Below are 26,237 nucleotides of genomic sequence, written 5' to 3' on the forward strand. Positions count from 1 at the left end.
TACTTGGGAAAGACATTTATTTACAACTGAGTCAGAATCCTAATCAGGGTATGCACAACAAGCATTTTAAATCATCAGAAAAGGGAGTTCACATCGCAATATATTACTGAAAGTTAACATTCAAAGGTGTGTGAAGATATTTGCAATGATTCCACAAACTCCTTGTGAACATTGTCCCTCCTGATCATCCCCATTACGAGGAGGGAGAATCACATTAGTCTCAACGATAATCGTCATCCTGCAGGATGGGTGTCCTCAGTCCTTCTCTTCGCCGTGTGTGATAACGTAACACAGGTTTTTATAGTCGAGGTTACCAGCGACGTCAGGAGGAAATGCAGTAAACATCTGTTCACACTAGAGTAAGAGTGAAAGGACAGGATGATAGTCATAATCATCACAGAGTTAGCAATCAGAACACTCAGTAGGAGATAGACACTTTATAACCTTCCACTTGCAGTGTCACTCTGAGCTAACATCACCATGATTCTTCACTGCGTCTTGTGTCATGAACTCACTACATTAGAGCTTCATCTGGGAGAGCTGTCACTCCATTGACCTTCTGCTGGCCAAATCTGACTCTCTGTGGAGTAATCCAGTCACTGTCACTCTTCCACTCTCTTCCTGTGCATCTGCAGGAACATTTCCCTCAAGTAGCTGTCCTTTGGAAATCATTGGTAGCCATACCACTTGCTCCTTACAAATCTTTCCTCCAATCCTCTCCAAATTCTCCTCAAAATCTATGTCTCCTAGTTTTTCTACAGTCAATTCACGAGAATAGCTTTTCTTTGTCTACCTAACTAACCCCATCATAATCTTGAACATCTCTGTCAAATCTCTCAATCTCAACAACCCCAGCTCGCTAACCTAGCAGTCACTCATCCCTGAAACAAGTTCACTCATCATGTATTGTCCATTCTTAAATCTTCTTGAGACGGTGAGTCACTTTATTGCATCTAAATGAGTGGTTTCCTCAGTATTTCAGAGATAATTTTGGAGTCAAACACGTTGCTGGTTGTTCAAGAAACCTTGCATTACTTCCAAAACTGTGGGGATAAAATTCTAAAGGAGGCACCCACTCTGATCAAACACTGAGCTGAAAACTCATTGACCTAGATATTCCAACGATCCACATGTCAAAATGTGATTTGTCAGAACGCAGCATATCATATGACATTCACATGTTGGGTGATAGCCACATATCAGTGTGATATTCACTTGTCATGGTGTGATATCCACATGTCAGAGTATGAGATCCACATGTGTGAGATTCACATGTCAGAGTGTTATGTTGGCTGGCAGCTGTCTCTGTTACAGAACAGTGGAGAACTGTAACCACCCTCAGGTGTCACTAAGCAGAAGAGCAGCAGGAACTTCAATCTGCTTTAATCATAGGCTGCACCCAGCATGGTGTTTAATTGGGAAAGAAAGGTGTTTGGGAATAGTCGGGAAAAGAGAGTGATTGAGACAGGAGTAAATCAAGGAAAAGGGTGGAGGAAGCTGATTGAGGGACGGGTCTGACAGAGGGGAATGGGATGACACAGAGAAGGGAGATAGAAGGCTGTGAAAGAGAATGGGAATGGAGTGATGGTGAGGGGTGTGATCAGAGAGGGGATGATGGAGTGATGGGGTAATGGGAGAGAGACGGATTGGGAGAGGAGGTGATGGGGAGAGGGAGTGATGGGAAAAGGGTGATGGTAAGAGGCGTGATTGGACAGGAGGTGATGGAGAGATGGGGTAATAGGGAGAGAGGGCGATTGGGGGGGGTGGATGGGAAGAGGGGGGTGGATGTGTAGAGGAGGGAATGGAGTGATCAAAAGAGGGAATGAATGAGGAGGGGGTATAGATGGAGTGATGGAGAGTGGGAGTGATGAGGAGTGGGGGGTTTAATTGGGAGAGGGCAGGTGATGGGAGAGAGAGGGGTGATAGAAAGAGGAGGTGATTAGGAAATGGGCTGATGAGGGGTAATGAAAAAGTTGAGAATGTACAGTGACCAGTGCTATAGTCCGAGGGACACCTGAGAGACAATATCAGAGAAAGTGAAATCAATACCTCCTCTTCATTAAATCTGTCGGCTTGGGTGGTCAACATTTGCTTGATGCTGGAACAGAAAAGAGACAGCTTAATGTTGAATGTTCAGGTAAAGACAGTAAGTAGGTTAGCCAAGTTTGCTCTCACCCACTGAAGGTGATCCTCCTCTGTTTAATTTTCAATTACGTTCAACTACTCCTTGTCCTTTTCCACAATCACATAATCCTTCCAATTCATGATCACTATCAACTGATCATGTGACAAAGGGAACGAGGACAAAGAGGAACACACACACATAAATATATATACAGCCCAGATATTCCAATGACCAGAGAGTCATTTCTCCAGCAAAGTCCAGGGCTGAAGTCAAGACCACACAGAATCCCTGAAGCAGATAACTCTATGGGAATATTTTGGGAAAATGATGCTCGATGCGCATTTTTCCACCGATCAGGGTTGAACGGCAGGTTTCTGACCCTATTTTGGAACTTCTGTACTACTTTACTGGTTAACAGTTTATCTTAACCATATTGCATGTATTAGTTGACAACTCCTTTACCTGTGAAGTTCTAGATAGTTTTTGCACTTTAACTGTGATAGGGAGATTGATTAAAATGTTGCCTTGATTCACTAAGCAGTAAGAATTAATATGAGGTTAAGGAAAATAAAAATATGACTTGTTTTATGCCTACTGATGATCATATACTGTGGATAGTATACTGTTGATCATATACTGTGGATAGTATACTGATGATCATATATTGTGGATGAGAGAGAGAGAGTTGGAATTCTATGTGAATAGCTGCAGTAAAACATTCTCTAACTGCTTGTTGTGGAGTAAACCGTCTATGAAAAGAACACAAATGAATGATGACAGAGAGTGTGATGAGTCACCTATTTTGAAAAGTCAGTGGCCCTGCATTTTTCCCAGTCAGATCATTACTGATCCATTACCACAAGCTCTAGGCTGGGAAATTCCTTTCTCAAAAGCTGTCAACACTGAGAAGGTCATTGTTTTTAGAAGTACCAGAAACTCCAGTGAGCTGACCGAACCAGGAGATTGAAAGTGGTATCGAAGGTGGCTGCTGATCACTCTGATTTTTAAAAAATTATTGATCATTACAGATTGCACTCATTCACTCTCTCCCACACTGCCCCCTCTACCCTCACCCTCGCTACGCCCTCTCCCCTCTCCCTCACTGCCCCCTCTACCCTCACCCTCACTGCCCCCTCTACCCTCTCCCACACTGCCCCCTCTACCCACTCCCTCACTGCCCCCTCTACCCTCACCCTCACTGCCCCCTCTACCCTCTCCCTCACAGCCCACTCTACCCTCTCCCTCACTGCCCGCTCTACCTTCTCCCTCACAGCCCGCTCTACCCTCTCCCTCACTGCCCCCCTATCCTCTCCCTCACTGCCCCCTATCCTCTCCCTCACTGCCCCCTATCCTCTCCCTCACTGCCTGCTCTACCCACTCCCTCACTGCCCCTACCCTCTCCCTCACTGCCCCCTACTCTCTCCCTCACTGCCCCCTCTACCCGCTCCCTCACTGCCCGCTCTACCTTCTCCCTCACTGCCCCCTCTACCTTCTCCCTCACTGCCCCCTCTACCTTCTCCCTCACTGCCCCCTCTACCCTCTCCCTCACTGCCCACTCTACCCTCACCCTCACTGCCTCCTCTACCCTCTACCTCACTGCCCGCTGTACCCTCTCCCTCACCACCTCCTCTACCCTCTCCTCACTGCCCACTCTACCCTCTCCCTCAGCCTCCTCTACCCTCTCCCTCACTGCCCCCTCTACCCTCTCCCTCACTGCCCGCTGTACCCTCTCCCTCAGCTTCCTCTACCCTCTCCCTCACTGCCCCCTACCCTCTCCCTCACTGCCCCCCACCCTCTCCCTCACTGCCCCCTCTACCCTCTCCCTCACTGCCCCCTACCCTCTCCCTCACTGCCTGCTCTATCCTCTCCCTCACTGCCTGCTCTATCCTCTCCCTCACTGCCCCCTCTACCCTCTCCCTCACTGTCCCCACTACTCTCTCCCTCACTGCCCCCCCACCCTCTCCCTCACTGTCCCCACTACTCTCTCCCTCACTGCCCCCTCTACCCTCTCCCTCACTGCCCCCTCTACCCTCTCCCTCACTGTCCCCACTACCCTCTCCCTCACTGCCCCCTCTACCCTCTCCCTCACTGCCCCCCTCTACCCTCTCCCTCACTGTCCCCACTACCCTCTCCCTCACTGCCCCCCCCACCCTCTCCCTCACTGCCCCCCTCTACCCTCTCCCTCACTGCCCCCTACCCTCTCTCTCACTGCCCCCACTACCCTCTCCCTCACTGCCCCCACTACCCTCTCCCTCACTGCCCCCACTACCCTCTCCCTCACTGTCCCCACTACCTTCTCCCTCACTGCCCCCCACTACCCTCTCCCTCACTGTCCCCACTACCCTCTCCCTCACTGTCCCCACTACCTTCTCCCTCACTGTCCCCACTACCCTCTCCCTCACTGTCCCCACTACCCTCTCCCTCACTGTCCCCACTACCTTCTCCCTCACTGCCCCCTCTACCCTCTCCCTCACTGCCCCCCTCTACCCTCTCCCTCACTGCCCCCCTCTACCCTCTCCCTCACTGTCCCCACTACCCTCTCCCTCACTGTCCCCACTACCCTCTCCCTCACTGTCCCCACTACCTTCTCCCTCACTGCCCCCCTCTACCCTCTCCCTCACTGTCCCCACTACCCTCTCCCTCACTGCCCCCACTACCCTCTCCCTCACTGCCCCCACTACCCTCTCCCTCACTGTCCCCACTACCCTCTCCCTCACTATCCCCACTACCTTCTCCCTCACTGCCCCCCTCTACCCTCTCCCTCACCGTCCCCACTACCCTCTCCCTCACCGCCCCCACTACCCTCTCCCTCACGTTCCCCACTACCCTCTCCCTCACGTTCCCCACTACCCTCTCCCTCACCGCCCCCACTACCCTCTCCCTCACGTTCCCCACTACCCTCTCCCTCACTGTCCCCACTACCCTCTCCCTCACTGTCCCCACTACCCTCTCCCTCACTGTCCCCACTACCCTCTCCCTCACTGTCCCCACTACCTTCTCCCTCACTGCCCCCCACTACCCTCTCCCTCACTGTCCCCACTACCCTCTCCCTCACTGTCCCCACTACCTTCTCCCTCACTGCCCCCCTCTACCCTCTCCCTCACTGCCCCCACTACCCTCTCTCACTGCCCCCCTCTACCCTCTCCCTCACTGCCCCCACTACCCTCTCCCTCACTGTCCCCACTACCCTCTCCCTCACTGTCCCCACTACCTTCTCCCTCACTGCCCCCCTCTACCCTCTCCCTCACTGTCCCCACTACCCTCTCCCTCACTGTCCCCACTACCCTCTCCCTCACTGTCCCCACTACCTTCTCCCTCACTGCCCCCCTCTACCCTCTCCCTCACTGTCCCCACTACCCTCTCCCTCACTGCCCCCACTACCCTCTCCCTCACTGCCCCCACTACCCTCTCCCTCACTGTCCCCACTACCCTCTCCCTCACTATCCCCACTACCTTCTCCCTCACTGCCCCCCTCTACCCTCTCCCTCACTGCCCCCCACTACCCTCTCTCTCACTGTCCCCACTACCCTCTCCCTCACTGTCCCCACTACCCTCTCCCTCACTGTCTGGTCTACCCTCCTCCCCCCTCCCTGAGCAGCCCAGCAGATTCCAGGGGGTGATGTGGGTGTAGTCAGAGGGAGCTGGGGTTGCTAGGTGTGGAAAGCAGCCAACTGACAATAATGTCCGTGATAGGCTCGATAAAGCCTTTAAACATTAGTATAAAAGCATGTGTGTACATGAAAGTTTCAAAATGTTAGAATGTCTTAACTATTTCCAAATGTTAAAAATCATTTGAAAATCTCTCACACTATTGATCAGGAGAGTGACCTGAAGGGGCGTGGGTTTCTCCCTGCAGCCTGGTGCTGTCTCGGCTATTCCATTGGAACCAGCTTCCCTGCGGAGCCACTGACAGGGCAACGTGAGCTGCTTTGGGGAAACCTCAAGCTCAGAGGCAGGTCCAGGCCAAAGGTCCTCATCAGAGCATGGAACAAGTGACAATGGCTATCAGGGATCAGACAGAAACACAGCTTGAAAAGTTCATCGACAATTTGCCCTTTTCTGTCCACAGTTAAAAGTCCCACAGAAATGGTCAATGAAGAGCTGATTAGATCAGGAGGAAATGTGGTCTCTGTAAAGAGGACCAGAGGACCCTGCTACATCCTGTTATGAACTTTCCATTCGCAGGTGAAATTTATTACACAATAAACATAGAGCCCACAAAACCACAAGCAGTGAGGGCAGAGTGTAGCAACTACAGAGGATTCTCACCTCTTCTAGAGGTTTATAAAATCATAAGGGGCAGGGATGGGGCAATTAGCCAAGGTCTTTTTCCAAGGGAAAGGGAGTTCAAAACTAGGGGACATAGGTTTAAGGTGAGAGGGGAAAGCTTTTAAAAGGATCTGAGGGGTAACTTTGTTTCACGCAGAGGGTGGTGCGTGTATGGATTGAACTGCCAGAGGAAGTGATGGAGGCTGGTACACTTACAACAATTAAAAGGCATCTGGATGGGTATATGAATAGGAAGGGTTTAGAGGGATATGGGCCAGATGCTGGCAAATGGGACTAGATCAGATTGGGATGTCTGGTCAGCACAGATAAGTTGGACCAAAGGGTCTTGGTTTCTGTGCTGTCTGACTCTATGACTCTGCAGAGCAGAACAGCATCCTGATCAGATTTCCTACTGAGGCTGAACCAAGTCTACCCAAGGCTCATGTCGAAGCACCATGGACATGATGTCCACAGTGAGACAAATCTGAGAAAATTGCTTCAAAAAGTACGCAACCCTTTTCTTCATTTTCATTGACCCTCTCAAAGGCTATCACAACAGTCAATAGACCAACTCTCTGGACAATCCTGGAATGATGTGATACAAATCTAAATCCATCATGATCAATGAGCTTCACCATGGTGGAATGAAGGGCTGTGTCCTTCCTGATAATGAATCATCCATTCCCTCGAAGAATTCCAGCAGGGTGAAGCAGAGCTATGTTCTAGCACTCATCCTCTTCCATCAGCCACCCTGTCCTGTGAACAGGGAGTGTATCTCCAATATTGTCTTGGTGGCTCCCAGTCTAACCGACAGCATTTCATGCAAAACCAAAAATGTCTGTGAATCCTGTTTGCCAATGATTCTGATCTCATGGCTCTCAGAGCAAAAGATTCTCAGATCGAGGAGACAGATTCTCAGAGGTTTCAACACTGCTTCAATTAATTGCCCATCTCTGTGAAACAGAGGAACTTTGCCAAATGGCAACACTGTTCTGCCAAACCACCATCAATGGAAGTGAATGTGCTTCATATATCTCAGATAAGATCAGCAAGATGAGCCAGTTGCTCAGATGGCTTCACAACAGAGCATATAACAAACGCAGCATTAGATTCCCTATCAGCTTTGAACTGAGCAATATTCTTATCATAACTTCCTTAAATATTCCAAATTGTTTTGACCACATATTCACACGTGTGGAGATATATCAAGATAAAAGCCACATGTCTGCAAAATGATAGTTTTTATACAGAGGTAAGTCAGAAAGTGCTTAAAGAAGTCACAGATGTCAAAGGGTAAGATGGAAATTTAACAACGCTACCTCCAAGGCCTGAGCGATGCCATCTGAGTGTAATATTTTTCAAAAACCTGCAGATTTTGGGCAGTGTTTTATTGGTATTTGAAAGGAAAAATGAACAGGTAGCTTTATGATCTCTGAAGAGGGGAGGTACTGTAAAGTTTGATATCAGTGCTATTAATAAGGTAAGAATTAGAATCCGTACAGTGTGGAAACAGGCCCTTCAGCCCAACAAGTCTACACTGACCCTCTGAAGAGTAACCCACTCCCCTACATTTATGCACCTAACACTGGGCAATTTAGCATGGCCAATCCACCCTAGCCTACACATCTTTGGATTGTGGAAGGAAACCCACACAGGGAGAATGTGCAAACTCCACACAGACAGCCACCAGAGGCTGGAATTGAACCCAGGTCCCTTGCGCTATGAGGAAGCAGTGCTAACCACTGAGCCACTGTGCCACCCTTATGGTTAGAGCTTAAAAATGAGAGTCAGGTCTATGTGCCTTTTCAAAAAATAGGTCCAGACATTCTGTAGAGTACGTCTGAAATATAAGTTAGCAATCCTGTTTAGAAAGTGTTACTCAAGTCCCAGGTCATCATCCCAAGGATTCACAGCAAGACAATGTCTAAAAAGAGACATCAATTACGAAGTTTGACTTTCAGTTGAAAGAATTGTGTACTTTAAGTAGGAGGCAAATGAAGTGGTTTTAAGAAATTATTCTTGAGAATGTGTCATCTTTTTCTCTGAGGCCCGCAGCTTTTAAGACAGGGATAAGGTGGAATTTAAAGACAGTAAGGAGTGCAGATTCTGGGAATCAGAGTCAACAGATGTGAAGCTGGAAGAGCACAGCAGGCCAGGCAGCAGCCGAGGAGCAGGAAAGGCAACGTTTCAGGCCGAAACCCTTCGTCAGAACTGGGGAGGGGGAGGGGAGCCCAGAAATAAATAGAGGGAGAGGGGTGGGGCTGGGGGAAGGGTAGGTGGGATGGTGATAGGTGGATGCAGGTGGGGGGTTATTGTGATTGGTCAGTGGGAAGGGTAGAGCAAATAGGTGAATAGGAAGGTATTTCCTTCCCCATCCCTGTCTGCTTTCTGCAGGGACTGTTCACTCTGCGACTCCCTCATCAACTCTAAACTTCCCATCAACTTCTCCATCACACCCATTCCCTGCCATCGCAAGAGGTGCAACACCTGCCCCTACACCTCTCATCTCACATCCGTCGAAGGCCTTAAACAATCCTTCCAGATCCAGCAGAGATACACCTGCACCTCACTCAATCTGATCTACTGCATCCGAGGCGCCTGATGTAGTCTCCTCTATATCGGGGAGACCAAATGTGGACTTAGGGACCAGTTCGCGGAACACCTGCACTCTGCAAGCATCAACCAACCCGACTTCTCCGTTGCCGTCCATTTTAATTTCCCCCTTCCACTTCCCTGGCGGTATGTCCATCTTGGTCTCCTCCACCATCAGAGGAAGGCTAAACGTAAACTGGAAGAACAACACCTGATATTTTGCCTGAAGAGGTTATAGCCCAATGGCCTCCATATTGACTTTGCCAGCTTCAAAATCCCTCCAAAATCTGCCTTATCCCATGTCCAGCCTTCCCTCCCCCTTCTCTTCGCCTCCCTGACCTGACCTAATCTATCCATCCATCCACTCCACCCTTCCCACTGACCAATCACATTAATCCCCCATCTGTATCTGCCTATCATTAACTCACCTGCCCTCCCCCCAGCCATACCCACCTCCGCACCCCACCTCCCCCCAAACCCACCCATCCCCAACCTCCCCCACCCCTTACTTCTGGGCTTCCCTTGCCAGTCCTGACAAAAGGGTTTTAACTGGAAACATTGACTTTCCTGCTCCTCAAATGTTGACTGAACTGCTGCACTTTTGTGAAACGTTGCCTTCTCCACCTCCTAATGCTGCCTGGCTTGCTGTGTTCTTCTCGTCTCCTGCTTGTCTACTGTGCTTTCCATCTATTGACACAAGGAGGAATTTCTTCTCTCAGAGAGTGAATTTGTGGAATTCTTTACCACAGGGAACTGCCAAGACTGGGTCATTAAGGATATCCAAAGCCAAGCTAGATTTTTAACCTGAGAATGAAGGGAGAAGGGCAGGAGAGTGAAAGGTGATGATCATCAGATCAGTCATGATTCATTGAAGGGTTCAGAAGACTCAATGGACTGAATGGTCGACTTCTGCTACTATGTCCATGGACTTAAGGATTGAAATGACGCAAGACATTTATAGAGTTGCTTCATGGTAGATTCATAATATCTTTAATAGATGAGAATGGAAAATATGTTATGTTTTACTTTGGGAAGCTAAGAAATTAAAAGTTACTGTTGGCTGCTGAAATTCTTTCTCATGGAAACAATGGGATTCTGTACAATGTGCACACTGAAATCAGTATATCCATTGAGTGTTGTATAGATAGTCATTTAGTGTCGGACAATGAAAGTGCAAGTGAAAACATATACATTTAAATTGACCACATGCCTTGAAAAAAGTGCTGGAGATGATCTCCAATTAAATAGGTGGGTGAGAGTCATCACCTCTCAGGTCATATTCCAAAAAGAAATGCGTGGACAAATAAACTGGGTCCTCCAGCAGTGACATTAACAGTGTAATAAACTGGGTCCTCGAGCAGTGACATTAGCAGTGTAATAAACTGGGTCCTCGAGCAGTGACATTAACAGTGTAATAAACTGGGTCCTCGAGCAGTGACATTAACAGTGTAATAAACTGGGTCCTCGAGCAGTGACATTAACAGTGTAATAAACTGGGTCCTCGAACAGTGGCATTAGCAGTGTAATAAACTGGGTCCACGAGCAGTGACATTAACAGTGTAATAAACTGGGTCCTCGAGCAGTGACATTAACAGTGTAATAAACTGGGTCCTCGAGCAGTGACATTAGCAGTGTAATAAACTGGGTCCTCGAGCAGTGATATTAACAGTGTAATAAACTGGGTCCTCGAGCAGTGACAATAACAGTGTAATAAACTGGGTCCTCGAGCAGTGATATTAACAGTGTAATAAACAGGGTCCTCGAGCAGTGACAATAACAGTGTAATAAACTGGGTCCTCGAGCAGTGACATTAACAGTGTAATAAACTGGGTCCTCGAACAGTGGCATTAGCAGTGTAATAAACTGGGTCCACGAGCAGTGACATTAACAGTGTAATAAACAGGGTCCTCGAGCAGTGACATTAACAGTGTAATAAACTGGGCCCTCGAACAGTGACATTAGCAGTGTAATAAACTGGGCCCTCGAACAGTGACATTAGCAGTGTAATAATCAGGGTCCTCGAGCAGTGACATTAACAGTGTAATAAACTGGGCCCTCGAACAGTGACATTAACAGTGTAATAATCAGGGTCCTCGAGCAGTGACATTAGCAGTGTAATAAACTGGGTCCTCGAGCAGTGACATTAACAGTGTAATAAACAGGGTCCTCGAGCAGTGACATTAACAGTGTAATAAAATGGGCCCTCGAACAGTGACATTAACAGTGTAATAAACTGGGTCCTCGAGCAGTGACATTAGCAATGTAATAAACTGGGTCCTCGAGCATTGACATTAACAGTGTAATACACTGGGTCCACGAGCAGTGACATTAACAGTGTAATAAACTGGGTCCTCGAGCAGTGACATTAGCAGTGTAATAAACAGGGTCCTTAAGCAGGGACATTAACAGTGTAATAAACTGGGTCCTCAACCAGTGACATTAACAGTGTAATAAACTGGGTCCTCGAGCAGTGACATTAGCAGTGTAATAAACTGGGTCCTCGAGCAGTGACATTAACAGTGTAATAAACTGGGTCCTCGAGCAGTGACATTAACAGTGTAATAAACTGGGTCCTCGAACAGTGGCATTAGCAGTGTAATAAACTGGGTCCACGAGCAGTGACATTAACAGTGTAATAAACTGGGTCCTCGAGCAGTGACATTAGCAGTGTAATAAACTGGGTCCACGAGCAGTGACATTAACAGTGTAATAAACTGGGTCCACGAGCAGTGACATTAACAGTGTAATAAACTGGGTCCTCGAGCAGTGACATTAACAGTGTAATAAACTGGGACCTCGAGCAGGGATATTAACAGTGTAATAAACAGGGTCCTCGAGCAGTGACAATAACAGTGTAATAAACAGGGTCCTCGAGCAGTGACATTAACAGTGTAATAAACTGGGTCCTCGAACAGTGGCATTAGCAGTGTAATAAACTGGGTCCACGAGCAGTGACATTAACAGTGTAATAAACTGGGTTCTCGAACAGTGGCATAAGCAGTGTAATAAACTGGGTCCACGAGCAGTGACATTAACAGTGTAATAAACTGGGTCCTCGAGCAGTGACATTAACAGTGTAATAAACTGGGTCCTCGAGCAGTGACATTAGCAGTGTAATAAACTGGGTCCTCGAGCAGTGACATTAACATTGTAATAAACAGGGTCCTCGAGCAGTGACATTAACAGTGTAATAAACTGGGTCCTCGAGCAGTGACATTAACAGTGTAATAAACTGGGTCCTCGAGCAGTGACATTAGCAGTGTAATAAACTGGGTCCTCGAGCAGTGACATTAACATTGTAATAAACAGGGTCCTCGAGCAGTGACATTAGCAGTGTAATAAACTGGGCCCTCGAACAGTGACCTTAACAGTATAATAAACAGGGTCCTCGAGCAGTGACATTAACAGTGTAATAAACTGGGTCCTCGAGCAGTGACATTAGCAGTGTAATAAACTGGGTCCTCGAGCAGTGACATTAACATTGTAATAAACAGGGTCCTCGAGCAGTGACATTAGCAGTGTAATAAACTGGGTCCACGAGCAGTGACATTAACAGTGTAATAAACAGGGTCCTCGAGCAGTGACATTAACAGTGTAATAAACTGGGTCCTCGAGCAGTGACATTAGCAGTGTAATAAACTGGGTCCTCGAGCAGTGACATTAACATTGTAATAAACAGGGTCCTCGAGCAGTGACATTAGCAGTGTAATAAACTGGGCCCTCGAACAGTGACATTAGCAATGTAATAAACTGGGTCCTCGAGCAGTGACATTAACTGTGTAATAAACTGGGTCCTCGAGCAGTGACATTAGCAGTGTAATAAACTGGGTCCACGAGCAGTGACATTAACAGTGTAATAAACAGGGTCCTCGAGCAGTGACATTAACAGTATAATAAACTGGGTCCACGAGCAGTGACATTAACAGTGTAATAAACTGGGTCCTCGAGCAGTGACATTAGCAGTGTAATAAAGTGGGTCCTCAAGCAGTGACATTAACAGTGTAATAAACTGGGTCCTCGAGCAGTGACATTAACAGTGTAATAAACTGGGTCCTCGAGCAGTGTCATTAGCAGTGTAATAAACTGGGTCCTCAAGCAGTGACATTAACAGTGTAATAAACTGGGTCCTCGAGCAGTGACATTAGCAGTGTAATAAACTGGGTCCTCGAGCAGTGACATTAACAGTGTAATAAACTGGGTCCTCGAGCAGTGACATTAACAGTGTAATAAACTGGGTCCTCGAGCAGGGATATTAACAGTGTAATAAACAGGGTCCTCGAGCAGTGAAAATAACAGTGTAATAAACAGGGTCCTCGAGCAGTGACATTAACAGTGTAATAAACTGGGTCCTCGAACAGTGGCATTAGCAGTGTAATAAACTGGGTCCACGAGCAGTGACATTAACAGTGTAATAAACTGGGTTCTCGAACAGTGGCATAAGCAGTGTAATAAACTGGGTCCACGAGCAGTGACATTAACAGTGTAATAAACAGGGTCCTCGAGCAGTGACATTAACAGTGTAATAAACTGGGTCCTCGAGCAGTGACATTAGCAGTGTAATAAACTGGGTCCTCGAGCAGTGACATTAACATTGTAATAAACAGGGTCCTCGAGCAGTGACATTAACAGTGTAATAAACTGGGCCCTCGAACAGTGACATTAGCAATGTAATAAACTGGGTCCTCGAGCAGTGACATTAACAGTGTAATAAACTGGGTCCTCAAGCAGTGACATTAGCAGTGTAATAAACTGGGTCCACGAGCAGTGACATTAACAGTGTAATAAACAGGGTCCTCGAGCAGTGACATTAACAGTATAATAAACTGGGTGCACGAGCAGTGACATTAACAGTGTAATAAACTGGGTCCTCGAGCAGTGACATTAGCAGTGTAATAAAGTGGGTCCTCAAGCAGTGACATTAACAGTGTAATAAACTGGGTCCTCCAGCAGTGACATTAACAGTGTAATAAACTGGGTCCTCGAGCAGTGACATTAGCAGTGTAATAAACTGGGTCCACGAGCAGTGACATTAACAGTGTAATAAACAGGGTCCTCGAGCAGTGACATTAGCAGTGTAATAAACTGGGTCCTCGAGCAGTGACATTAACAGTGTAATAAACTGGGTCCTCGAGCAGTGACATTAGCAGTGTAATAAACTGGGTCCTCGAGCAGTGACATTAGCAGTGTAATAAACTGGGTCCTCGAGCAGTGACATTAACAGTGTAATAGACTGGGTCCTCGAGCAGTGACATTAGCAGTGTAATAAACTGGGTCCTCGAGCAGTGACATTAACAGTGTAATAAACTGGGTCCTCGAGCAGTGACATTAGCAGTGTAATAAACTGGGTCCTCATGCAGTGACATTAACAGTGTAATAAACTGGGTCCTCGAGCAGTGACATTAGCAGTGTAATAAACTGGGTCCTCGAGCAGGGACATTAACAATGTAATAAACTGGGTCCTCGAGCAGTGACATTAACAGTGTAATAATCAGGGTCCTCGAGCAGTGACATTAACAATGTAATAAACTGGGTCCTCGAGCAGTGACATTAACAGTGTAATAAACTGGGTCCTCGAGGAGGGACATTAACAGTCTAATAAACTGGGTCCTCGAGCAGTGACATTAACAGTGTAATAAACTGGGTCCTCGAGCAGGGACAGTAACAGTGTAATAAACTGGATCCTCGAGCAGTGACATTAACAGTGTAATAAACTGGGTCCTCGAGCAGTGACATTAACAGTGTAATAAACTGGATCCTCGAGCAGTGACATTAACAGTGTAATAAACTGGGTCCTCGAGCAGTGACATTAACAGTGTAATAAACTGGGTCCTCGAGCAGGGACATTAACAGTGTAATAAACTGGGTCCGTGAGCAGTGACATTAACAGTGTAATAAACTGGTTCCTCGAGCAGTGACATTAACAGTGTAATAAACTGGGTCCTCGAGCAGTGACATTAACAGTGTAATAAACTGGGTCCTCGAGCAGGGACATTAACAGTGTAATAAACTGGGTCCGTGAGCAGTGACATTAACAGTGTAATAAACTGGGTCCTCGAGCAGTGACATTAACAGTGTAATAAACTGGGTCCTCGAGCAGTGACATTAACAGTGTCATAAACTGGGTCCTCGAGCAGTGATATTAACAGTGTAATAAACAGGGTCCTCGAGCAGTCACAATAACAGTGTAATAAACAGGGTCCTCGAGCAGTGACATTAACAGTGTAATAAACTGGGTCCTCGAACAGTGGCATTAGCAGTGTAATAAACTGGGTCCACGAGCAGTGACATTAACAGTGTAATAAACTGGGTCCTCGAACAGTGGCATTAGCAGTGTAATAAACTGGGTCCACGAGCAGTGACATTAACAGTGTAATAAACTGGGTCCACGAGCAGTGATATTAACAGTGTAATAAACAGGGTCCTCGAGCAGTGACAATAACAGTGTAATAAACAGGGTCCTCGAGCAGTGACATTAACAGTGTAATAAACTGGGTCCTCGCGCAGTGACATTAGCAGTGTAATAAACTGGGTCCTCGAGCAGTGACATTAACAGTGTAATAAACAGGGTCCTCGAGCAGTGACATTAACAGTGTAATAAACTGGGTCCTCGAGCAGTGACATTAGCAGTGTAATAAACTGGGTCCTCGAGCAGTGACATTAACAGTGTAATAAACAGGGTCCTCGAGCAGTGACATTAACAGTGTAATAAACTGGGCCCTCGAACAGTGACATTAGCAATGTAATAAACTGGGTCCTCGAGCAGTGACATTAACAGTGTAATAAACTGGGTCCTCGAGCAGTGACATTAGCAGTGTAATAAACTGGGTCCACGAGCAGTGACATTAACAGTGTAATAAACTGGGTCCTCGAGCAGTGACATTAGCAGTGTAATAAACTGGGTCCTCGAGCAGTGACATTAGCAGTGTAATAAACTGGGTCCACGAGCAGTGACATTAACAGTGTGATAAACTGGGTCCTCGAGCAGTGACATTAGCAGTGTAATAAACTGGGTCCACGAGCAGTGACATTAACAGTGTAATAAACTGGGTCCTCGAGCAGTGACATTAACAGTGTAATAAACTGGGTCCTCGAGCAGTGACATTAGCAGTGTAATAAACTGGGTCCTCAAGCAGTGACATTAACAGTGTAATAAACTGGGTCCTCGAGCAGTGACATTAACAGTGTAATAAACTGGGCCCTCGAACAGTGACATTAGCAATGTAATAAACTGGGTCCTCGAGCATTGACATTAACAGTGTAATAAACTGGGTCCACGAGCAGTGACATTAACAGTGTAATAAACTGGGTCCTCGAGCAGTGACATTAACAGTGTAATAAACTGGGTCCTCGAGCAGTGACATTAGCAGTGTAATAAACTGGGTCCTCAAGCAGCGACATTAACACTGTATTAAACTGGGTCCTCGAGCAGTGACATTAGCAGTGTAATAAACTGGGTCCTCAAGCAGTGACATTAACAGTGTAATAAACTGGGTCCTCGAGCAGTGACATTAACAATGTAATAAACTGGGTCCTCGAGCAGTGACATTACCAGTGTCATAAACTGGATCCTCGAGGAGGGACATTAACATTGTAATAAACTGGGTCCTCAAGCAGTGACATTAACAGTGTAATAAACTGGGTCCTGAAGCAGCGACATTAACAGTGTATTAAACTGGGTCCTCGAGCAGTGACATTAACAGTGTAATAAACTGGGTCCTCGAGCAGTGACATTAACAATGTAATAAACTGGGTCCTCGAGCAGTGACATTACCAGTGTCATAAACTGGATCCTCGAGGAGGGACATTAACATTGTAATAAACTGGGTCCTCAAGCAGTGACATTAACAGTGTAATAAACTGGGTCCTTAAGCAGTGACATTAACAGTGTAATAAACTGGGTCCTCGAGCAGTGACATTAACAGTGTAATAAACTGGGTCCTCGAGCAGGGTCATTAGCAATGTAATAAACTGGGTCCTCGTGCAGTGACATTAACAGTGTAATAAACAGGGTCCTTAAGCAGTGACATTAACAGTGTAATAAACTGGGTCCTCGAGCAGTGACATTAACAGTGTAATAAACTAGGTCCTCGAGCAGTGACATTTACAGTGTAATAAAGTGGGTCCTCGAGCAGGGATATTAGCAGTGTAATAAACTAGGTCCTCGAGCAGTGACATTAGCAGTGTAATAAACTGGGTCCTCCAGCAGTGACATTAACAGTGTAATAAACTGGGTCCTCAAGCAGTGACATTAACAGTGTAATAAACTGGGTCCTCGAGCAGTGACATTAACAGTGTAATAAACTAGATCCTCGAGCAGTGACATTTACAGTGTAATAAACTGGGTCGTCGAGCAGTGACATTAGCAGTGTAATAAACTGGGTCCTCGAGCAGTGACATTAACAGTGTAATAAACTGGGTCTTACAGCAGTGACATTAGCAGTGTAATAAACTGGGTCCTCGAGCAGTGACATTAACAGTGTAATAAACTGGGTCCTCGATTATCCAAATACTAATTATCCGAAACTGGGTCCTCGAGCAGTGACATTAGCAGTGTAATAAACTGGGTCCTACAGCAGTGACATTAGCAGTGTAATAAACTGGGTCCTCGAGCAGTGACATTAACAGTGTAATAAACTGGGTCCTCGAGCAGTGACATTAACAGTGTAATAAACTGGGTCCTCGAGCAGTGACATTAGCAGTGTAATAAACTGGGTCTTACAGCAGTGACATTAGCAGTGTAATAAACTGGGTCCTCGAGCAGTGACATTAACAGTGTAATAAACTGGGTCCTCGAGCAGTGACATTAGCAGTGTAATAAACTGGGTCCTCGTGCAGTGACATTAACAGTGTAATAAACTGGGTCCTCGAGCAGTGACATTAACAGTGTAATAAACTGGGTCCTACAGCAGTGACATTAGCAGTGTAATAAACTGGGTCCTCGAGCAGTGACATTAACAGTGTAATAAACGGGATCCTCGAGCATTGACATTTACAGTGTAATAAACTGGGTCGTTGAGCAGGGACAATAGCTGTATAATAAACTGGGTCTAAGAAAATGGACTGAAGAATGGCAGATGAAGTTTAATTTGGATAAATGTTGCATTTTGGTAAGGCACACAAGGAAATGACTGATAGAGTTCATGGTAGGGCTCTGGAGAGTTTGTCAAACAGAGAAATCTCGGGGTTCAGGTACATAACTTTGTGAAGGTTGCGTCGCAGGTTGACAGGGTGGTTAGGAAGGCGTTTGGCACACTTGCCTTCCTTACTCAGACCACTGAGTATAAGAGTAAGGTCTACAGAGGAACCTCGATTATCCAAATACTAATTATCCGAAAATCGGATTATCCAAAGGAGATCTCGAGGTCCCGATAGAAACATTACATCAAAGATGTGTTTCCAACAGTGAGCGCGTCTTTTGTTTGCAGTGATTAAACAGGCACGGTCTCCAAATGACTGTCTGCACGCCTTCTCTCTCTCTCCCCCAACACTTTCCCTGGATTTCTATACAGGAGTGTACCCTAAACCGCCCTTCCCGACATAATCTCTCCAACATTGTCCTGTACAGGACAAAGGTGGAACCTGTCAAAAAGTTGGAGTAACAAGTTATGTGTGTGTGACTGTGGCTGTGGCCATGTGTGTGTTTCTGCTATTTGGAGACTTACCCACAAAGGCAGCAGCAGCAGCAGTCTTGTTGTTGGTGTCCAGTCCGACCGCCCCGGAGAGAGGGTGGGTGTGTACCGGGTTGGAGGGTGGTGTTGGACTGGGTTTGGGGTTGGAGGGCGGTGTTGGATGGGTTGGGGCAGGGGGGTTTGGGGACAGGGGCAATTTTGGACAGGGTTGGGGGCGGGGTTAGACGGGAATGTGAGGGGGGGTAGTATTGCACTGGGTTGGGGGCCAGGGGCCCGGTATTGGATGGGGACGGGGGCGGTCTTGCACTGTGTTGGGGCGGAGGGCGGGGGGGGGGGGTGGGGAGCAACAAAGATAGAGATTGCTGGAAAAGCTCAGCAGATCCAGCAGCACCTGTGGAGAGAAATCAAAGTTTGCGTTTCGGGTCGTGTGATCCTTCCTCAGAACTGCTCCTGAGGAAGGGTCACTCAAACCTTAACGTTAACTCTGACTTCTCTCCACAGATGCTGCCAACCTTTCTTTTCCAGCAATTTCAATTTTTGTAAGACCAAGGAAGTCTGGTTCCAACTTTATAAAACATTGGCTAGGACACAGATGGAATGCTGTGTGTGCAGTTCTGGTCACCACACTATCAGAAGGATATGGTCGCACAGGAGATTCACCAGGATGTTGCCTGAGATAAAATGTCTCAGTTTTGAGGAGAGACTGGATAGGCTGGGTTTGTTTCTCCGGTACAGAAGAGGTCGGGTAGGATCTGATTGAGGGATATAATATTACGAGAGGCATAGGCAGAGTAGACTGTAAGAATCTTTTTCTCATGGCAGACTTGTCTAAGACCAGACGGCATTCATTTCAAATGAGGAGTAAATGGTTTAGAGGAGATTCGAGGAAATATTTTTTCATCGTGAGGATGATCGAGATGAGGAATCTGCTGCCTGAGAGGATGAAAGGAGGCAGGTATTCTCAGAACTTTTATGAAGCATCTGGACGAGCACTTAAAATACCAGGGCATAGTAGGCTATGGAGTCAGTGCAGGTAAATGGGATTAATGTAATTTGGTGTTTGTTGGTTTGCACAGACACAGTGGGCTGAAGGGTCTACTTCTATGCTGTATGACTCTGTGACTCAATGACAATGGTGCCATTGGGCATACTGGATGCCATGGAAAATGCTTTAGAGTTGAATGTTTGCAACCAAACAGAATGTTAGAAATATTAATATTTTAATTAATTATATATATTGATATTATATAATTTGATTAAACAGACTAGATGATAGCTTTGCTTAAATCTACAACAGAAAGAACAGAAGGTTTATTTTATACTCACTAATCTGCTTTGATATGTCCCTTGGCTTCTGGGTCAAAAATCTTGAAAGCGTTCAGAATCGTTTCTTCTGGGTCAGCACCTGTGGAGACCCACAGAAACCAATTGATCACCATCAGTAGATCACCAGCAGTTGATCACAAGCAGTGACATTGATCATCAAAAATACACAAATTGGCAAGTGGTGTTGATGGAGGGAGCGATGGTGGCCAAAACACCAAGAGCCCGCTTTGTTTTTGTGCTGTTGTTAAATATGATTGAGTTTTTTTGAAGAGGTGACAAAGAAGATTGATGGAGGCAGAGTCTATATAGACTTCAGCAAAGCGTTCAACAAGGTTCCACATGGTAGACTGATTAGTAAGCTTAGATCACATGGGATCCAGGAGAGCTAAGCAATTGGATACAAAATTGGCTTGAACTACACCATAACACTTATGCAATTACGTGATAAAAGTCCAGCATGACAGTAACATTAGCCTGTCTGTAAGCTTAAATGACCTGATATAAAATCTTGCTATCTTAGAATCATACAGTCATGGAGATGTACAGCATGGAAACAGACCTTTCCATCCAACACATCCATGCTGACCAGATATTCCTAAATTAATCCAGTTCCATTTGCCACCACCTGGCCCATATCCCACTATTTCCTTCCTATTCATATACCCATCCAGATGCCTTTTAAATGCTGCAATTATACCAGCCTCCACCACTTCCTCTGGCAGCTCATTCCATACCTGCACCACCCTTTGCCTGAAACAAGTTGCCCCTTAGGTCCCTTTTAAATCTTTCTCCTCTCACCCTAAACCTATGCCCTCTACTTACGGATTCCCCCATCCCAGGGAAAAGACCTTTACTCTCCATCCTGCTCATGATTTTATAAACCTTTGTAAGGTCACCCCTCAGCCTCCGATGCTCCAGAGAAAATAACCCCAGCCTATTCAGCCTCCACCTATAGCTCAAAGCTTCCGACCCTGACAACATTCTTGTAAATCTTTTCTGAAACCTTTCAAGTTTCACGACATCCTTCTGATAGCAGGGAGACCAGAATTGGTTGACTTTATTATGTCCTTTCCCTTTCTTGAGAAATCAGTCTAATCAGTCTATTCAGAGATCTTATAACACACACTTGTAGTCAAGTTGGGCTTGAACACAGGCCTCCTGGTCTAGAGGTAAGAACACTACCACTGCATTACAAGACCTTCCCTCTCCCAACCACCTCAGTTCACTTTACACCGAGCACAGGAGAGCTAACAGTTCACAGCAATTGAAGAGGACTGCCTGGAGATTACTTCTGGTAATATTAATGGCTCACTGCTTAATGTGCTTGTAATGACATTCAAGCAACCAACAGAGGAATTAATCCTGTTTAAAATAGACACTGTAATACCTCCAGTACAGGAATACACAAAGCAAGTTCACAATTGGTCATTTGGTCCAGCAACTATTATCCTGACATTATCAGTTTATAACAATGTTTACACACATGCGTAAATATTTCCTCCTGAAATAAAAGATGCTGTTCAGAATACTAGCACAATACTGGACTAGAGAAAAGAAACAGAGAATATTTACTCGACATGAAATCAGACTGCCTGATGGCAAAACCTGTGGAAAGTATAAGCAAAAATTCATCAACCAACTACTGAAGTGGGGACTCTTGTTACATAACTGCTTGATTAGGGACAGCCAGCACGGATTTGTGAAGGGTAGGTCTTGCCTTACAAGTCTTATTGAATTCTTCGAGGAGGTGACCAAGCATGTGGATGAGGGTAGAGCAGTGGATGTAGTGTACATGGATTTTAGTAAGGCATTTGATAAGGTTCCCCATGGTAGGCTTATGCGGAAAGTCAGGAGGCATGGGATAGAGGGAAATTTGGCCAATTGGATAGAAAACTGGCTAACCAGTCGAAGGCAGAGAGTGGTGGTAGATGGTAAATATTCAGCCTGGAGCCCAGTTACAAGTGGAGTTCCGCAGGGATCAGTTCTGGGTCCTCTGCTGTTTGTAATTTTTATTAATGACTTAGATGAGGGAGTCGAAGGGTGGGTGAGTAAATTTGCAGATGATACGAAGATAGGTGGAGTTGTGGACAGTGAGGAGGGCTGTTGTCGGCTGCAGAGGGACTTAGATATGATGCAGAGCTGGGCTGAGGAGTGGCAGATGGAGTTCAACCCTGCCAAGTGTGAGGTTGTCCATTTTGGAAGAACAAATAAGAATGCGGAATACAGGGTTAATGGTAGGGTTCTTAGTCAGGTGGAGGAACAGAGGGATCTTGGGGTCTATGTACATAGATCTTTGAAGGTTGCCACTCAGGTGGATAGAGTTTGTAAGAAGGCCTATGGAGTATTATCGTTCATTAGCAGAGGGATTGAATTCAAGAGTCGTGAAGTGATGTTGCAGCTGTACAGGACTTTGGTGAGGCCACAGTTGGAGTACTGTGTGCAGTTCTGGTCACCTCACTTTAGGAAAGATGTGGAAGCTTTGGAGAGGGTGCAGAGAAGATTTACCAGGATGTTGCCTGGAATGGAGAGTAGGTCGTACGAGGATAGATTGAGAGTTCTCGGCCTTTTCTCGTTGGAACGGCGAAGGATGAGGGGTGACTTGATAGAGGTTTATAAGATGATCAGAGGAATAGATAGAGTAGACAGTCAGAAACTTTTTCCCCGGGTACAACAGAGTGTTACAAGGGGACATAAATTTAAGGTGAAGGGTGGAAGGTATAGGGGAGATGTCAGGGGTGGGTTCTTTACCCAGAGAGTGGTGGGGGCATGAAATGCGCTGCCCGTGGGAGTGGTAGAGTCAGAATCATTGGCGACCTTTAAGCGGCATTTGGATAGGTACATGGATGGGTGCTTAATCTAGGTTAGAAGTTCGGCACAACATCGTGGGCCGAAGGGCCTGTTCTGTGCTGTATTGTTCTATGTTCTATAATGTCAGTATTAGTGACAAATTCATTTAACCTCAGCATCTTACTAACCTTTGTGGGGTTCTACGTCACCACTTTTTGTTCCTTACCTTTCATCTTCTCGCCGAACATGGTGAGAAAGACAGTGAAGTTTATTGGCCCCGGTGCCTCCGCCAGCATTGCATCCAACTCCTCACTTTTGGCAGCACGGCCTATGGGCAAAGCAGTTGGCTGGCACTAGTTATTCTAAATTTCCAAACATGTCCAATGTCCAATCCACTTTTATGCATTCAAAGCACTAAAAAATAATCCCCTAAAGTAAGTAAAGAAATGGTTCCTTACCCAGAGCAGCAAAGGTGTCTCTCAGGTCCTCTTTATTGATGAAGCCATCTCGGTTCTGATCCATGATGGTGAAAGCCTGAGGAAGGAATGGATGAGTCTGGGCTGGCCAGAAGATAACTGAGAAAGATAATCGACAGCTATACTGTGTTAGTGATTGACCCTTTTTAATAATGTGTACTCCCAGGTATTGTCAAACCAGCTGGTGAGTAACCTCTTCCCACATCAGATTACACACTGACATTGAAAAGGAAGGAAACCAACATGAGGTGTTGAGGGACCAGCGTGGTAGCTCAGTGGTTAGTACTGCTGCCTCACAGCTCCAGGGACCCAGGTTCAATTCCAGCCTCCAACAACTATTTGTTTGGGTTTCCTCCGAGAGCTCTGGTTTTCTCAAAGATGTGCAGGCTAAGTGGGTTAGCCATGGGAAACATGGGGTTATGGGGATAGGATAGTGGGGTGGGTCTGAGTGGGATGTTCTTAGAAGGGCTGGTATAGACTTGATGGGCCAAATGGCCTGCTTCCACACTGTGAGGATTCTGTGAAGTGAGTGAGAGGCTTATCTTTCAACTACACTGTATTCTCAAACCATAGCTGAAAATGTGTTGCTGGAAAAGCACAGCAGGTCAAGCAGCATCCAAGGAGCAGGAGAATCGACGTTTCGGGCATGAGCCCTTCTTCAGGAATGAGGAGGGTGTGCCAAGCAGGCTAAGATAAAAGGTAGGGAGGAGGGACTTGGGGGAGGGGCGTTGGAAATGCGATAGGTGGAAGGAGGTCAAGGTGAGGGTGATAGGCCACGTGTGAAGTGGGGGTGGAGAGGACAGGAAAAAGACTGCAGGTTAGGAAGGTGGTGCTGAGTTCGAGGGTTGGGACTGAGACAAGATGGGGGGAGGGGAAATGAGGAAACTGGAGAAATCTGAGTTCATCCCTTGTGGTTGGAGGGTTCCTAGACAGAAGATGAGGTGCTCCTCCTCCAGCCGTCATGTTGCTATGGTCTGGTGATGGAGGTGTCCAAGGACCTGCATGTCCTTGGTGAAGTGGGAGTGGGATTTGAAGTGTTGAGCCACGGGGTAGTTGGGTTGGTTGGTCCGGGTGTCCCAGAGGTGTTCTCTGAAACGTTCCGCAAGTAGGCGGCCTGTCTCCCCAATATAGAGGAGGTCACATCGGGTGCAGCGGATGCAGAAAATGATGTGTGTGGAGGTGTAGGTGAATTTGTGGCGGATATGGAAGGATCCCTTGGGGCCTTGGAGGGAAGTAAGGGGGGAGGTGTGGGTGCATGTTTTGCATTTCTTGCAGTTGCAGGGGAAGGTGCTAGGAGTGGAGGTTGGGTTGGTGGGTTGGTGTGGACCTGACGAGGGAGTCACGGAGGGAGTGGTCTTTTCGTTATGCTGATAGGGGAGGGGAGGGAAATATATCCCTGGTGGTGGGGTCTGTTTGGAGGTGGCGGAAATGACGACGGATGATACGATGTATACGGAGGTTGGTGGGGTGGTAGGTGAGGACCAGTGGGGTTCTGTCCTGGTGGCGATTGGAGGGGTGGGGTTCAAGGGCAGAGGAGCGGGAAGTGGAGGAGATGTGGTGGAGAGCATCGTCGATCACGTCTGAGGGGAAATTGCAGTCTTTGAAGAAGGAGGCCATCTGGGTTGTTCGGTATTGGAACTGGTCCTCCTGGGAGCAGATGCGGCGGAGACGAAGGAATTGGGAATATGGGATGGCATTTTTACAGGGGACAGGGTGGGAGGAGGTGTAGTCTAGGTAGCTGTGGGAGTCGGTCGGTTTATAGTAAATGTCCGTGTTGATTCGGTCGCCCGAGATAGAAATGGAGAGGTCCAGGAAGGGGAGGGAGGAGTCTGAGACGGTCCAGGTAAATTTGAGGTCGGGGTGGGAACCCTTCTCAAACCACAGCACTGCTCCCAAGTTCAATCCACCTGGAACAACCAAGTGTACATTGGGATGTTCCATCCCACAACATGGATATCCAGGATGCTGATGTGGAGACTGTGGTTAGAATCAGTTTGATGTTAGACATGAACCCAGTCCAAATGTCTCACACTCACCTCTTTGAGCTCTTGAATCTGAGTTTGGTCAAACATGGAGAAGACATTTGAGCTTCCTCCCTCCAACTTCTTCTTCGCTTTCTTTGGGGCCTAAGAGAGATAAAACAGAGTTAACGTCAAACTCTCAGTAAGAGGTTCGCCTTTCTTGAAACTACAATAAAAAAGACAAGAAACCACGGAAAGAAAGAGTTGGCAAAGTCGAGGTGTGACAAGGGAAAAGCAGAGGCTTCTGGAAGGTTCCTCCAGGGGAGGTGTAGAGAAAATGCTGGTTCCTACCATCTCTCGATGCTGATCCCTGTATCCTTTCAACGAGCCAGACGAAACAAGGTGAGGCGACTCTCTTATATGTGGGCTCGGAAAGAGTAAAAATATCCAGCCTCCAAGTTTAGATCCTGGAGCTGTCCGTGTGGCGAGCGTTCAGCTCTGTAATCTAATCGGCTCGCTATCTGAAACACGCCTGACCTTCAGCAACTAGAGATTTTTCAGAAAAGCAGAGAGCTGGGACTGCCAGCCTGGCAAGCCGAGCCAGTCACCTGAGGGTAAAGTACGGCCCTCCCACAAGGGGTGGGCTAGCAAGAAGGCCATTCCTTTATTCATTCTGTCTCTCTGTTTCTACACTCAGTCTCTCACATCTCCGGGTGATAATGTTAGGTGAGGTTTCTGAGGATCATTCACCCACCCCCCCCCCCCCCCCCATCCCCATCGCTGTCAGTAATTTTGCAAACACAATATTACAGCAAAGAAAGGGACAATGGAAAAGAATAACCATGTGCAGTTTAAAATAGGGCAGCAGTCACAGGGCATGCGCCGAGAGTGTACTGTGATATCTGACAGGGATTCCGTCCCATTGTTCCCGAAAGGTCGAGAAGGTCTTTGTTTGAGTCCTTGAACTGATCCCTGGGGAATGGTGCCATGAGCCCTGGATCCAGCGCCTAATATAGTCCGAGTGGGCATTGTCAGGGTGTTTCTGTGTGTAGACCATGTCATGGGTGTGGAA

At 46.8% G+C, this 26,237-nt stretch overlaps 1 protein-coding gene across 1 annotated transcript; it reads right to left on the reverse strand.

Moving 5' to 3' along the window:
* LOC140491291 (myosin regulatory light chain 2, ventricular/cardiac muscle isoform-like) lies at positions 1 to 25,722 on the reverse strand. Its single transcript, XM_072589271.1, has 7 exons — positions 25,517 to 25,722; positions 25,241 to 25,330; positions 23,187 to 23,262; positions 22,955 to 23,056; positions 19,942 to 20,020; positions 2,050 to 2,098; positions 1 to 354 (listed from the first exon to the last, which is right to left on the reverse strand). The coding sequence occupies exons 1-7, from the start codon at positions 25,517 to 25,519 to the stop codon at positions 256 to 258; spliced, it is 498 nt and encodes a 165-aa protein (XP_072445372.1). The 5' UTR covers positions 25,520 to 25,722; the 3' UTR covers positions 1 to 255.
* Positions 25,723 to 26,237: the final 515 nt, after the last annotated feature.

This window comes from Chiloscyllium punctatum, chromosome 19 (assembly GCF_047496795.1).
Source record: "Chiloscyllium punctatum isolate Juve2018m chromosome 19, sChiPun1.3, whole genome shotgun sequence".
Lineage (NCBI taxonomy): Eukaryota > Metazoa > Chordata > Chondrichthyes > Orectolobiformes > Hemiscylliidae > Chiloscyllium > Chiloscyllium punctatum.